The sequence below is a fragment of the Muntiacus reevesi genome, chromosome X (assembly GCF_963930625.1).
Source record: "Muntiacus reevesi chromosome X, mMunRee1.1, whole genome shotgun sequence".
Lineage (NCBI taxonomy): Eukaryota > Metazoa > Chordata > Mammalia > Artiodactyla > Cervidae > Muntiacus > Muntiacus reevesi.
In genome coordinates, this window is record NC_089271.1 from 30,530,860 (window position 1) to 30,543,815 (window position 12,956).

General features: G+C 34.7%; 1 protein-coding gene across 2 annotated transcripts in view; it reads right to left on the minus strand.

Annotated features, from left to right (window-relative positions):
* The window catches only part of DMD (dystrophin), a 2,163,935-nt gene that overhangs the window by 515,319 nt on the left and 1,635,660 nt on the right, over positions 1 to 12,956 (minus strand). For both annotated transcript variants that reach the window (XM_065915496.1, XM_065915495.1), the window contains one exon: positions 11,535 to 11,724. In XM_065915496.1, the coding sequence (XP_065771568.1) occupies positions 11,535 to 11,724 (190 nt within the window). The remainder of the gene's footprint in view (positions 1 to 11,534; positions 11,725 to 12,956) is intronic.

Below are 12,956 nucleotides of genomic sequence, written 5' to 3' on the forward strand. Positions count from 1 at the left end.
GGAATAATATATTGCAAAAGGTGTTGGAGATGAATACAAATTAGAGCAAAAAATGGAAATCTTCAGAAATTTCAAGATCACATTTATATTACTAATAATATTGAATGGTTAACTGTTAATAGACCTCTCAAGGACAGCAACGGATAAAAGAACAAACAAAAGTAATTTGTTGCTTTCTCCCTATTAGGTTATAGACATTCTTCTATCTAGACTGATATGATCTCCAGTGGGGATTGATTTATTTCTCCCACATTCATGAAACTCTCTTTCACAACCAGGTGTAATGGCTTCTTTACCTCTACAGGGAATGGCTGATTTATGCATAGACCTTTGTTCAATAACCTTTCTTCAAAGATTGATGTTGTGAAAAATGAAAAAAAAAGTGAAACTTTTTGACATTTTATTTTAATGTAATTTAGAAAACCATGTAAGCTGCAAATGGACCTCATGTGGAATGAAAATCACATGCTGATAATCTAAACTATTTTGAATACTATTAATTTTTGATTAATATCTAAAAATTTTTCTTATCAGAATTATGAAAGGCACTAGAGAGACTCTCATGTTCATTTAAAAAATATTTTGTAAATAAAAGACTGGAGCATCTTTTATTTGATCCCTCCAATCCACAATTTCAAAATTTTCCAACAAGAAGAGGGGACTGCTACCCATCATGTAAAGGAATATCTTTATTTATTTATTTTGCCTAGAGACTCTGCTTTCAAAGACCCTGAACCATCAAGAAATTTTTGAATGGAGGAGGAGAAAGTGACATGAAATATTTTGACTTTCTGTGGTGGTCAAATTTTTTCTGACCTTCTCTATTCTTGTTTGGAGAAGAAAGCCTGAAATTATATAGATCTTGTCCAAGTTCTGCTGGAGTTAAAAGACAGTGAGTGAATAGTCTCATACTTCTGGCTATCTTCACCACTACTCCCTCAAAGAATGAATTAAAATAATTTTATTAATTTTATTAACATATCTATAAGCCATTGATATGACTTCCAAATGTTGGTCAGACCATTTGAGAAAAATAAACTACTGTTACTGAAGTGTATTTCAGGGAATTTCAATGTCTGGTGTCTGACTGAAAGAGAAGGATCTCAAGTCAATTGATTTCCCCAAGGAGGTCATTATAAAAGGCAAGAGGTCTCTTTTCCATTTTCAGTGTAGAGTGTTTATTCTCAAGAATGGGAATATTAAGGTTTGTTTGTACCTGAAGACTTTGAAGAGCTTTTCAAACATGAGTCAATATTGACATTTAAGAACTAAAATCTACTAAAGATTATTAATTTTTTCTTGGTTAGAAAAGATGAAGCTTTTAAAAAATCAGAGTTTCAACGCTCATGGTAGCCAACATTTCTGGCATGGTTTCATTAATTCATTCATACCTTATTAAGGAGTTTCTCAACCCATATGAGGATTGAGCCCTTGAACACTCTAGAGTGAAAGACACATTACAAAAACTTACTTATAAAAATGTATATTTTATATTAATATATCTGATAATAATAATAACATAATACTAGCTGTGTTTGCTGGTTGCTTATTATGTATCAAATATCATTTTAAGCACTTCAGATATATCAATTCAGATTACCCTCACAATAGCCTAATGACATAAATGTTATAACTTCCCTTGATTTATAGCTGCTTAAACTGATGGCAATTAAGAAATGTGTCCATGGTCAGTAAGTATCAGAATCATGAGTCAAACCCAGGAAGTCAAGCTTCAAAGCCCACAGTATTAAATGGTATCTTCTCCAACCCCTCTAAAACAACATAGAAAGCATTAAGTGTTACTTAAAGTGCAAAGAAATGCCTCTGGGAATTGAGACGGAGACAAGATGTCTTCTAGCTCTAGGACTCAGGGAAAAGGGAAGAATGTGAATATGACTTTCTTTGAAAATCAGGTTGCATCTGGGTAAGCTGAGATGAGGAAAAGGATTCCTGAGAAAAGAAAGAAGTCATCAAAGACACAAAAGTATACAGGCTAGTTGTGCAATGCAGTAGGAGTTAAGGGTGCATAGGGTCTTCCCAGGCTGCTCAGTGGTAAAGGATCCATCTGCCAGTGCAAGAGACATGGGACTCGGGTTCAATCCCTGGGTTGGGAAGATCCCCTGGAGAAGGAAATGGCAACTCACTCCAGTATTCTTGCCTGGGAAATCCCGTGGACAGAGGAGCCTGGCGGGCTATAGTCCATGGGGTTGCAGAGAGTTGGACATGACTCAGTGACTAAACAATGACAACAACAAAGGGTGCGTGGAAAGGAAGAAACAAGATAGGAAATTGAGTTTGAGGGCCAATCCTAGTGGGTCAGGTGAAGGAGTTTGTAGAATATTCTGAGGTCTTTGAGAAGTCATAAAAATTGTTTGAACAGGGGAGTCATACATTCTTTCATTCACTTGATGAACATTTATTGGCACCTGTTATGTGCTGAAGGCTTCCCAGGTGGCGGTAGTCATAAAAAATCAGTCTGCCAATAAAGGAGAGGACAAGACACGTGGGTTTGATCCCTGGGTTAGGAAGATTCCCTGGAGGAGGAAATGGCAATCCACTCCAGTATTCTTGCCTGGGAAATCCCATGGCCAGAAGAGCTTGGCAGGCTACAGTTCATGGGGTCACAAAAAGTTGGACATGACTTAGCATGTGCGTGCACACGTGTGCGCCCACACACACACACATACATTATGTGCTGGGAACTGTCTCAAGCAATAGGAAGATATAAGATAATAAAGTGGATAAAATACCTGCTCTCATGGAATTTATCAGGTAGTTACAATAAAAACTGTGTTTTACAAAGCTTAATTGAAAATGGCAATCTGCAGTTTGGATTGGAGCAATGCAGGAAAGAGTGAGGGAATGTAAAAGGTAATGAGTATAAATCAGAGTGGTGGGTAAGTGGACTGGAGAGAAATGAACAGGTGTAAAAGATTGGAGATGGAAAACGATAGAACTTGAAAATGAACTAGAAAGTATAGCAAGTGAGAAGGCAATGTAGATAGAAATGACTATTTGGTTTGAAATTTCTCTGACTGAAAAGATGGTGGTGTGATGAACGGCAGGACAGTTGATTTTCAAAGAAGTAATAATAGCTAAATTACTGAACTGTCATAATTTTACCCTCCTTATCTGAATACAGAAATAATAGTACCAATACCAGACCTTTTCAGTGCGAATCAAATTTGAGAATGAAAGTAAAAATGATTTGCCAATTATAAACATGGAACAATTTAGTTATTATTATCCTTATTAATATAACTTTAGTCTATTGATTTTAAAGAGTATGATATTAAGTCTACATCTTTAGTTTGGCTTTTCTCTAATGGTAATTCATAACATTAATAAGAATCTTTCACTTGAAGAAGCTTTTTCAAAGTGCTTTAATATTTTTACTTTATAAGATCCTCATAAAAGTTCTGTGGGGAATAAAAAACATGGTTATTAGGGTCTATCAAAAATCAGTTTTCAGTAGGCATACTGTCTTCTTACCTATGTGGGTCTTTTTTTTAGTTAGTATGTATAATATTACAGAATCCAATAACTGAATTACAAAGTTATTCAAATTAGTGCTTCCCTGTATCATTCCAGATGTTAATAATAGCAAACTTTAATGGTAATATCAAAAAAGTAGGCCCTGAAGTTTCAGTACACAGAATTAACATATTCACATATGAAAGAGACCATGGTAAGATGATTCAGAATGTCATAACTCTTATAATCTAGTGGTTAAACTCATTGCATTATATTGAGGTGATTGTTTTCCATCACTGGTTAACAATAAATGGATTATTTTCTATACTGTAGGCGCTAAAACACCAATCTTGAAAATTTGTCCTCATTGACTTTATTTCTAAACTTTTAATTATTTTCACTGTTTCTTTTTTGGATTTACTCTGATCTACAGGGATTTCAGGGTCCAAACTTGGAACATAATCACTGTTGTTCAGTCACTAAGTCCTGTGCGACTCTTTGCAATGCCGTGGACTGCAGCACGCCAGGCAAACATGGTCCACTAGAGAAGGGAATGGCAAACCACTGCAACATTCTTGCCTCGAAAACCCCATGGAACATAATAAATTATTGACTATAATAAAATAAAAAGCATGTGGCTCTTGAATCTATTCCTGAGTACTACCATACATAGTATTGTGAATGTGTGTAAACTTCTTACTGTAGAACAAGAAGTAAAGCAGAATGTTCCATTTTTATGTAAGAGAAGAAATTAATTGCCCTAACTGGAAAGAGTTTTTCAAGATCTTGGATACATACCCAAATACTTTTGCTTTCTCCACAGTAAGAATTTTACACCAAAGCTTTGCTAGTTCTTTGCCTTTTTTCATGGTTAAAACATTTACAAGAGTCTTCAGAGCTGTCTTTTTAAATAGCACAAGATGGCATCATTTAAGACCAATTCTGTGCTACAGTAAGTAATATTTTAGTGACTTCTAGATATATTTCTGAATGGAGAAATTCAAGTAACAATGACATTGATTTCTGTGTAATATTATGTATTTTTATGGAGTCCATGTTGATGTCCTTCAATTTGATATCTTTGACCTATATCTTTCTCCAAATGTTAGATCCACATTCAAAAGTGCCTCAACGGAGGTGTTGTTTTCACCTTTATTATTCACAGGCACCTCAAAACCAGCTGCATTCTTTTTTTGTTACCCATTTAATTATTTTATTTTTTGCTTTTTATTTATATTGGAGTTTAGTTGACTGACAATATTGTGAAAGTTTCAGGTGTATAGCAAAGTGATTCAGTTGTACATGTATCTGTTCTTTTTCCATTTAGGTTGTTACATAATATTGAACAAAGCTCCCTGTGCTATACAATAGGTCCTTTTGGTTATCCATTTTAAATATATCAGTGTGTACATATCCATTCCAAACTCCCTATCCTTTCCCTCCATCCTTCTCCCCTGGTAACTGTAAGTTTGTTCTCTAAGTCTGTGAGTCTGTTTCTGTTTTATAAATACGTTCATTCATATCATTTCTTTTTAGATTCTGCATACAAGTGATATCAAACAATATTTATCTTTCTCCATCTGACTTATTTCACTCAGTGTGACAATCCCTAGGTCCATCCATGGTACTGCAAATGGCATTGTTTTGTTCTTTTCAATGGCTGAGTAATATTCCATTGTATAATTGAAGAACAAAAACCATATGATTATCTCCATGGATGCAAAAAAAGCTTTTGACAAATTTCAAAACCCATTTATGAAAAAACTCTCCAGAATGTGGGCACAGAGGGGACGTGTCTCAACATAATAAAGGCCATACACAACAAACCCACCACTAACATCATACTCAATGGTGAAAAGTGGAAGACATTTCCTTCAAGATCAGGAACAAGACAAGGATGTACACTCTTGCCAATTTTATTCAACATAGTTTTGGAAGTCCTGGTTATGGCAATCAGAGAAGAAAAATAAAAGGAATAGAAAGTGGAAAAGAAGAACTAAAACTGTTACCATTTGCAGATGACATGATACTATACATAGAAAATCCTAAAGATGTTACTAGAAAACTGCTAGAGCTCATCAATGAATTTGATAAAGTTGCAGGTACAAAAGTAATATACAGAAATCTGTTGCATTTCTACACACTAACAATGAAAGATCAAAAAGAGAAATTAAGGAACAATTCCATTTATCATCACATCAAAAAGAGTAAAATAACCAGGAATAAACCTACCTAAAGAGACAAAATACCTATGCTCCAAAAACTGTAAGATGCTGATGAAAGAAATTGAAGATGACACAAACAGATGGAAAGATACATCATGTTCTTGGATTAGAAGAATCAGTATTCTGAAAATGACTATACTACCCAAAGAAAATTACAGATTCAATGTAATCTCTATCAAATAACCAATGGCATTTTTCACAGAACTAGGACAAAAACATCTTAAAATTTGTATGGAGACATAAAAGACCCCGAATAGCTGGAGTAATCTTGAGAAAGAAAAACCAGCTGCTTTCTCTTCCTATAACAATTTCTCCTCTTTAATTCTGCAACTCTGTGTAGGCATCTGGTCATACGGTACCTCACATTTTTCCCTCACCTCTTCCTCCCATAATCTATTGGGTTGTCCAAAAAGTTCATTTGGGTGTTTCCATAAGATGTTACAGAATAACCTGAATGTTTGGCCAACCCAGTGCATCACAGTGTTAGTTTTTAGCTCCAAACAGCTCACATATATGTTTCCTTTGTTTAGCCTCAACATCTTAATGGTCATTTATTGGTTGGAATAATACAGAAATAACTTTCTAACTTTTATTCCTGGACAGGTCTCATATCCTTCCAACTCATTCTCCTTATAACTACCAGAGCAATCTTTCAAAAACATAAGCATAAGTTAGATTATTTCATTTCCTTGCTTAAAAATATGCTGTGACTTCTCATAGACTAAAAATAGTCCAAACTCAAACATAGGTGGAAAGGAGGGAAAGGACAGCTAACACATACTGAGCAATTTGAGTGCAAAGCTCTGCCCCTCTAGTGGGCATTTTACATGTATCCTATCATTTATTTCTCACAGAATTCTGTGAAGCATTATTTTCTTTGTACAGAAGGATATAATTGAGACTTAGAGGTTAGACAACAAGTGGTGAAATAAGTGATCTTTCTACCTACAAGGCTCATACTCCTATCTACTCTATCATGCTGCCTTTCTACATAATTTAGCCTCAGCTGATCTTCCCAATCACATTTCTTATAATAATCACACCCCAGCCACCCCAGCCATAAAGAAGTACCTTTTGATTCTCAAACTACCCAACTGTCCAGGACTTTCAATATGCTGTTTCCTTTGCCAGAAATCCCTTTTTAACTTTGTGCGTCTAGCTCACTTTGACACATTCTTCTCACTTTCTCTAAACAAGTTCTCAAACTTGGCTGGACAGGAGCATGGACAGGACATGCTGTGATCAATGCAGTTTGATTTTCTAGGGGTAGAACCCAGAAATTAGCATTTAAAAAATCTCTTCCAAGACTGAAGAGCAGTGTTCCAGGTGAGTTTCCTGGAGACTCTGGCAAGCTTAACTTAACCATCTTCTGTTTTTATTAGACCCTGTCTAGCCCTTTATTTTATGGAGAAGGAAATGGCAACCCACTCCAGTGTTCTTGCCTGGAGAATCCCAGGGATGGGGTCACACAGGGTCGGACACGACTGAAGTGACTTAGCATTAGCAGTAGCAGCCCTTTAACACTCATCACACTACCAGAATTTTGTCTTAGTGTAACTATCCTTACCTCTGGAGTGTAAGCATCCCAAAGGCAGAAATCATACTCCAATACAGAGGCTTCTGAATATGTGTTACACACTAATCCAGTATGTACACAAATACATATGCATGTATATTCAAATAGTTGAAACCAAAGCTTCACAAAATAATACTGACTCTTATTTAAGAGGGATAGACTCTTGTCATTTTTCTATTCTACTAATTTTATTCCTTTCTGTTAAAAAATGTGAATTGATACTCATTAAATTGATTACATAACCTAGTTCTTTGAGCTACGCTTGAAAAAATCTCTCTAATTATACTTGTAATGCTAGTCCTAACCCCCATGCTAGACATCTAATGGTGTTTACTAAAGATTTGATGAATTAATCAACATTTTTATGGAGATTTAATACATATGTATATATGTATACATTTATATGTTTTGCATATTGTCAAAAATGGCAGACAGATATCACTAGGCAAAATAAAAACATCAAAATAATCTTTCATAATCTTTGGACACCAAAGTAGAAAGATTAAAAAGTACATATAAAACTCAATTCAAATTACAGCAACAGAAAGGCATACACAAAGGATTTTCTTTTCTTAGAATTAGGGATACTCAGATTACCTCTCTTTTCAAATGCACCAACAAATGTGACAGTTTAATTTATTCAGGATACTAATTTTGCTATTGAGGTTGCATTCTTTCTTATTCCTTTGGAATTAATCAGTGGGCCAAGATATATTGTGAGCAACATTGAAGAAGCTCCTTTCCCTCAATTTCAACAATGTATTAGAAATTTAAGATAGTTTAATCAATTTCCAGCTATACTCTGATGTACAATTCAAAATTCATCAACCTTTCTCTCTGGAAGTATTTTGTTTAGTAGGAGAGGTTTTCTATAATGGCTATGGGAGGTTGGGAGGAGATACAGGTGAAACAAATGAAATCAGAGGAGGGAGTCAGCTGAGAGATATGGCTTGAGGCGGGACCCAGATCACAGATGAGGGAACCTCAAATATTAATTGCTCCATAGTCTCTCTTGCTGAGAAAAGACCCTAATTATCTTACCTTTCTGACCATCTCTCCCCACTGCACACCCATCCCCACATACCTTCTTTACAAGCTGCTATTACAATGATCTCTTAGGGGTGCTTAGAGAGTCAGTTAAGATGGGTGAAATTCTTGTGAAATATTAGCAAAGATGTAGAGTCTATCCATTTTCAGTTGCTTACCGATAGTTTTACGTTAGCACTGAGAATTGTGGCCATCTTTACCAATTCTCTGAGGCCCAAAGTAGGAAATGCTTTGGACACAGGAAGAATCTGATACAATTATGAATATAATTCTTCATTTTAAGAATAAAGTTGCAATTTAAAACTTTTCAAACTGTCGCTTCACAGGCCTGTATATGGCATGCTGTAAAAATACAGTGGCTTTAAGATGCCAGTTATACTGTCAGAAATACCAATACTGTATAAGAAAAGATCTCCTCATCCTAAAGTACAGGGACAAATATGACCTTGCTTTTAATAAGCAAAGTAAAATACATTTCTTTTCTCATATAAGGAAGACACTTTAATGGCTTCCAGAGTGGAATTAATCAGGTTAATTCTATTCAGGAAGCATATGTTTCATAATACATGTATGCTTATCAAACCCAGGAATTATAATTATTGCTGGAAGAATTAAGCATCCTATGAAGTGGGTGATAAGCAGTGATAGGCAGTCTAGCAAGAGCTGGAGTCTCCATATATAGAAAAACTGATTGACAGTCATAGAGAAAAACCTATTTTATGAAGGTTTTCACCCCCTGTCTCCATTCTGCAGCATTTGTATAAAGTAAAACATCACTGCTTTGGGTTGGATAGATATATTGGGATCTGCTGGGAGAGTTGATGTTCTGGCTAGGTATTTGGAATTTCTTTTTTAATATGTAAGCACTATTCTTGCTATATAGCATGAATCATACAAAGAATATAATGCTACCAGCTTCTGCAAATGAAGTGAAAGGCATACCATTACACTTGATTCCTTCACACGTATTATAGAACATCCCTTTTGCTCAAAATTTAAAAAAAAATCTTCAGAGGGGGAAAAAAGCAAACAGTTCCATTTAGCTGAAATACTGAAACTGCATGTAATTTCCTAAGGTATGTAGTTTTATTTATTTCCAAGCTGTTGCTTTTAAACCTCAGTATTTTGTTTCAATTCTATCAGCTGAAATGTGCTGTTAACAATAATCAATAGTTTCAGTAGTTTAGAGTTTTTACCATGACATCTTCAAATCTTTCATCAAAAGACCATTATTCAACCATCTAACTGAAAATCAGAGCTGGCTATAAATGTCATTCCTATCCATAAAATGTAGTTTCAACCTCAGGCAAGTGGAATTTATAGAAGACACCATATTAATAGAGAGGGAATGAGAAAACGGTCTCTGTTTTAAAATAACATTGGACTTTTAGTCCTATTACAGTTAAGAGAAAAATGGTATGTCTAAGGTTTTCAGGAACTCTAAGTGAGTTTTACATGGCTTTTAAGAATAAATAGATTTTTTAATGAGTAGTAGAGAATAAGTAGAGAATAAACAGCATCATTTCCAACTGTTTTTGAAAGAGATTAGAAATCTAAACACAAAATGCACTTTATTTTCCACACTTTCATAATAAACATAGATAGGAAACACTGCCATTTTTTTCTTATTGATTCAGAATCTTGCAGTTTCTCATGATGAGAAGTTTCAGTATGAATTTTCGTTGTATTAGTACTGTAGATACAAATATAAAATGTATAGGAGATAGATGGATGTATTTTTGTTTTATCTTCAACAAGACTTATCCATGAATTTAAGAAATATTTTATTAAATCCCTATTATAAAATTGAGTCGCTGGAACAACCTTTAATTTTGAAAGGAATCTGCTAAAAAAAAATCCATGTAAAGTTTTACTCATTATTTACCATAGCTGATGGGAATATGTGAATCCACATATTTTAAAACTCCAGGGTGGCTTTATGGGCATTTACAAGGCAAGATAGATTTTTTAAATGAAATATCATAAGTCAAATATGTTAGCAGCATATTTTCTAACCATTTACCTAAGAGGGACCAAAAAAACAAACCTTACACTGCATTTACATTCACAAGCCACAGGAGATACCTGTTTAGAACAATACCTGGCCTTATCTATGCAAACTACCTCCAAATGATCAAAGTAACTCAACATACATTGTGAAGGAGCAAGTGGGGGCTGAGGAGAATGATAAAGCAAGAATGAGGAATTCAAGAAGCTATAAATTGCCACTGTCATCTACTCTATATACAAAGTAGATCAGATCTCGTATCAAAACAGAAGAAAAGAAGGAGAAAAAGGAGAGGGAGGAGAAGAAACTTTCCTTACTATGATTTGATTTTGGAATTATTTTTCAACCTGAAATACACTATCACTTTTTTGCCATAATTTTAAAATATTAAAAAACTGAAGGTAGTCCTAAAAATGGATCACATTATTCAAACACTCCAAAGTTTCTTTGTGGTACTAGTAAAGTTCTTATTTCAAGTCGGAAAACTTAACTCTACATAACAAAACTCCAATATAGGTCAGGAAAATTCTATCGTGTCCCCAAAGTATTTAAATATCAGGAGCCTTCCTGAACTATAGAATATGATTCACACCAAGATTTCAAGTAAATAAAACAACCTGAAACTTCTGTTTTTGCTGTTTATGCATATGAAATTTTATAGCAATAATTTTTGTTTCTAGGAAAAACAATTGTCTGAAAATTGTGTGATCATTAACTATGACAAAGTTAGCCATCTCATTTTTATTTTCACAGATTATGTTAGGAGGAAAGCTACAAAAGGCCAGATTAACATTTCAAAATGTATTGGAGAGTAATGAAGGGAAACTGATTCAGTTAGCAACGCTAAATAAAACAGACAATTCATACAGATGCTTTTCCTGTAAAATATTAAATAAACACTCAAAAATGGCAACTTTTTCAAATTTAATAAACCAACCCCTAATTCCTTTTCTCTGAGCAAAGTTTCTTCTTATCAAAGCTCCAGCTTCATGCGCAAATTTTTCCTGGTCAAAACCACACACTATTTAGAAGACTGGGGTGTTAAATGAAATAAGAAATGATTTTTTGCTTCTCTTTCTTCTTCTAGCCCCAAAGCCTAAATATATAAGGCCACATAAAACCACAGCATATCAACTACAAGGACAAATGCTGAAGATTCTTTGGTTGAATTCACAAGTTGTAAAAGTAGAAAGGCTTGACTTACCTGCCATTGTTTCATCAGCTCTCTGACTCCCTTGGAGTCTTCTAGAAGCCTTTCCTTATGGGTGGCATCCTGCAAGACATTGGCAGTTGTTTCAGCTTCTGTAAGCCAGGCAAGAAACTTCTCCAAGTCCAGGGGGAACTGTTGCAGTAATCTATGAGTTTCTTCCAGAGCAGTCTCTCGCTCATTCACTCTGCAAAGGAACAAATGTCCAGATGCAATTATCCTCAAATAGAATGGTGCAGCCAGTGAATCCCACAAAAAGAGCAAAATCAAAGGGACTAAATCATAACATTGCAACACTGGTGAGTTGCTGCTAAAACTCCACTTGAAAGCATCAACCACTAGAATAGCATGTGTGTGTGTGTGTGTGTGTGTGTGTATTTGGATTTTTTAGACTTTTGAAAGTTCCTTTTCCAAAAAATATCTTTGTTTTAAAAAACATTTTACTTTTGGCTGGTCAATGTTGAAAGCTTATTTTAATATGCAGCAAAATTTGAAACTAATCTCTATAGGTAAAACCCTAAAATCTACTATGCTTATCTTTAATGTCACCTGAGGCAGGAAACCATGATTAAATAGGCCAGGAGAAATGCAAACCTACAATGGAAAGTTGAACACTGGAGGAAGAAGGAGAAGGGGCCTGGAGAACAAAAGGGAACAAAAAGATTAAGAACTAGAAAAATTACATATCTCATAGCAAACATTGTGCAAAATGTAATCTGCATAATATCAGCATGTTCTAATAGTTCTACTATTGTATTGGCTTCCTTTTGCATTACCTGGTGGTCATACAACTAAGAATATTTTCCAAAAGAAAAATTTTATGGGTAACAGAGAAAGTGGTGCTTAAAATCCAGACACATTGGGTTCAAATCCCAGTGTCTTCCGCCAAGTGTGATACAGGTCACTTAACCTCTCTGATTTCTCATCTGCGCTACATATTGTTGTATGGATGAGACTGAAAATACAACAATGTGTGTGAAGCTGAGTGCCTCACACATTATAAGTCACATATAGTTGCTCAAAAATGTGAATTTCCTATGCCTACATTCCATTCTCATTTCTCTAATCTTATAGAAGGAATGAATCAAATTCCTCATGACACAAAAATCCACAAAAGAGCTATTCATATTTTCTGACAATATATATAATGCATGTATTGTGGATACACACACGTATGCCCTCAGCAAACATCTACATAATAACAACTTGGGAAGGAAAATTGCCTAAGGCAGTAACAGCCCCATCTAAAAAGACTCAGGTAAATTTTTTCTGCAATAAGGAAATTAGTACTCTATTTAAATGTGGTATTTGCCTTCTATTACTACACAAACACTTTCTGGGATTCAACATAAGCTAAAAATGGATTAAAAAAACTGAACACTTGAATATGATACACACTGCTTGTTAAGATGTGATTGT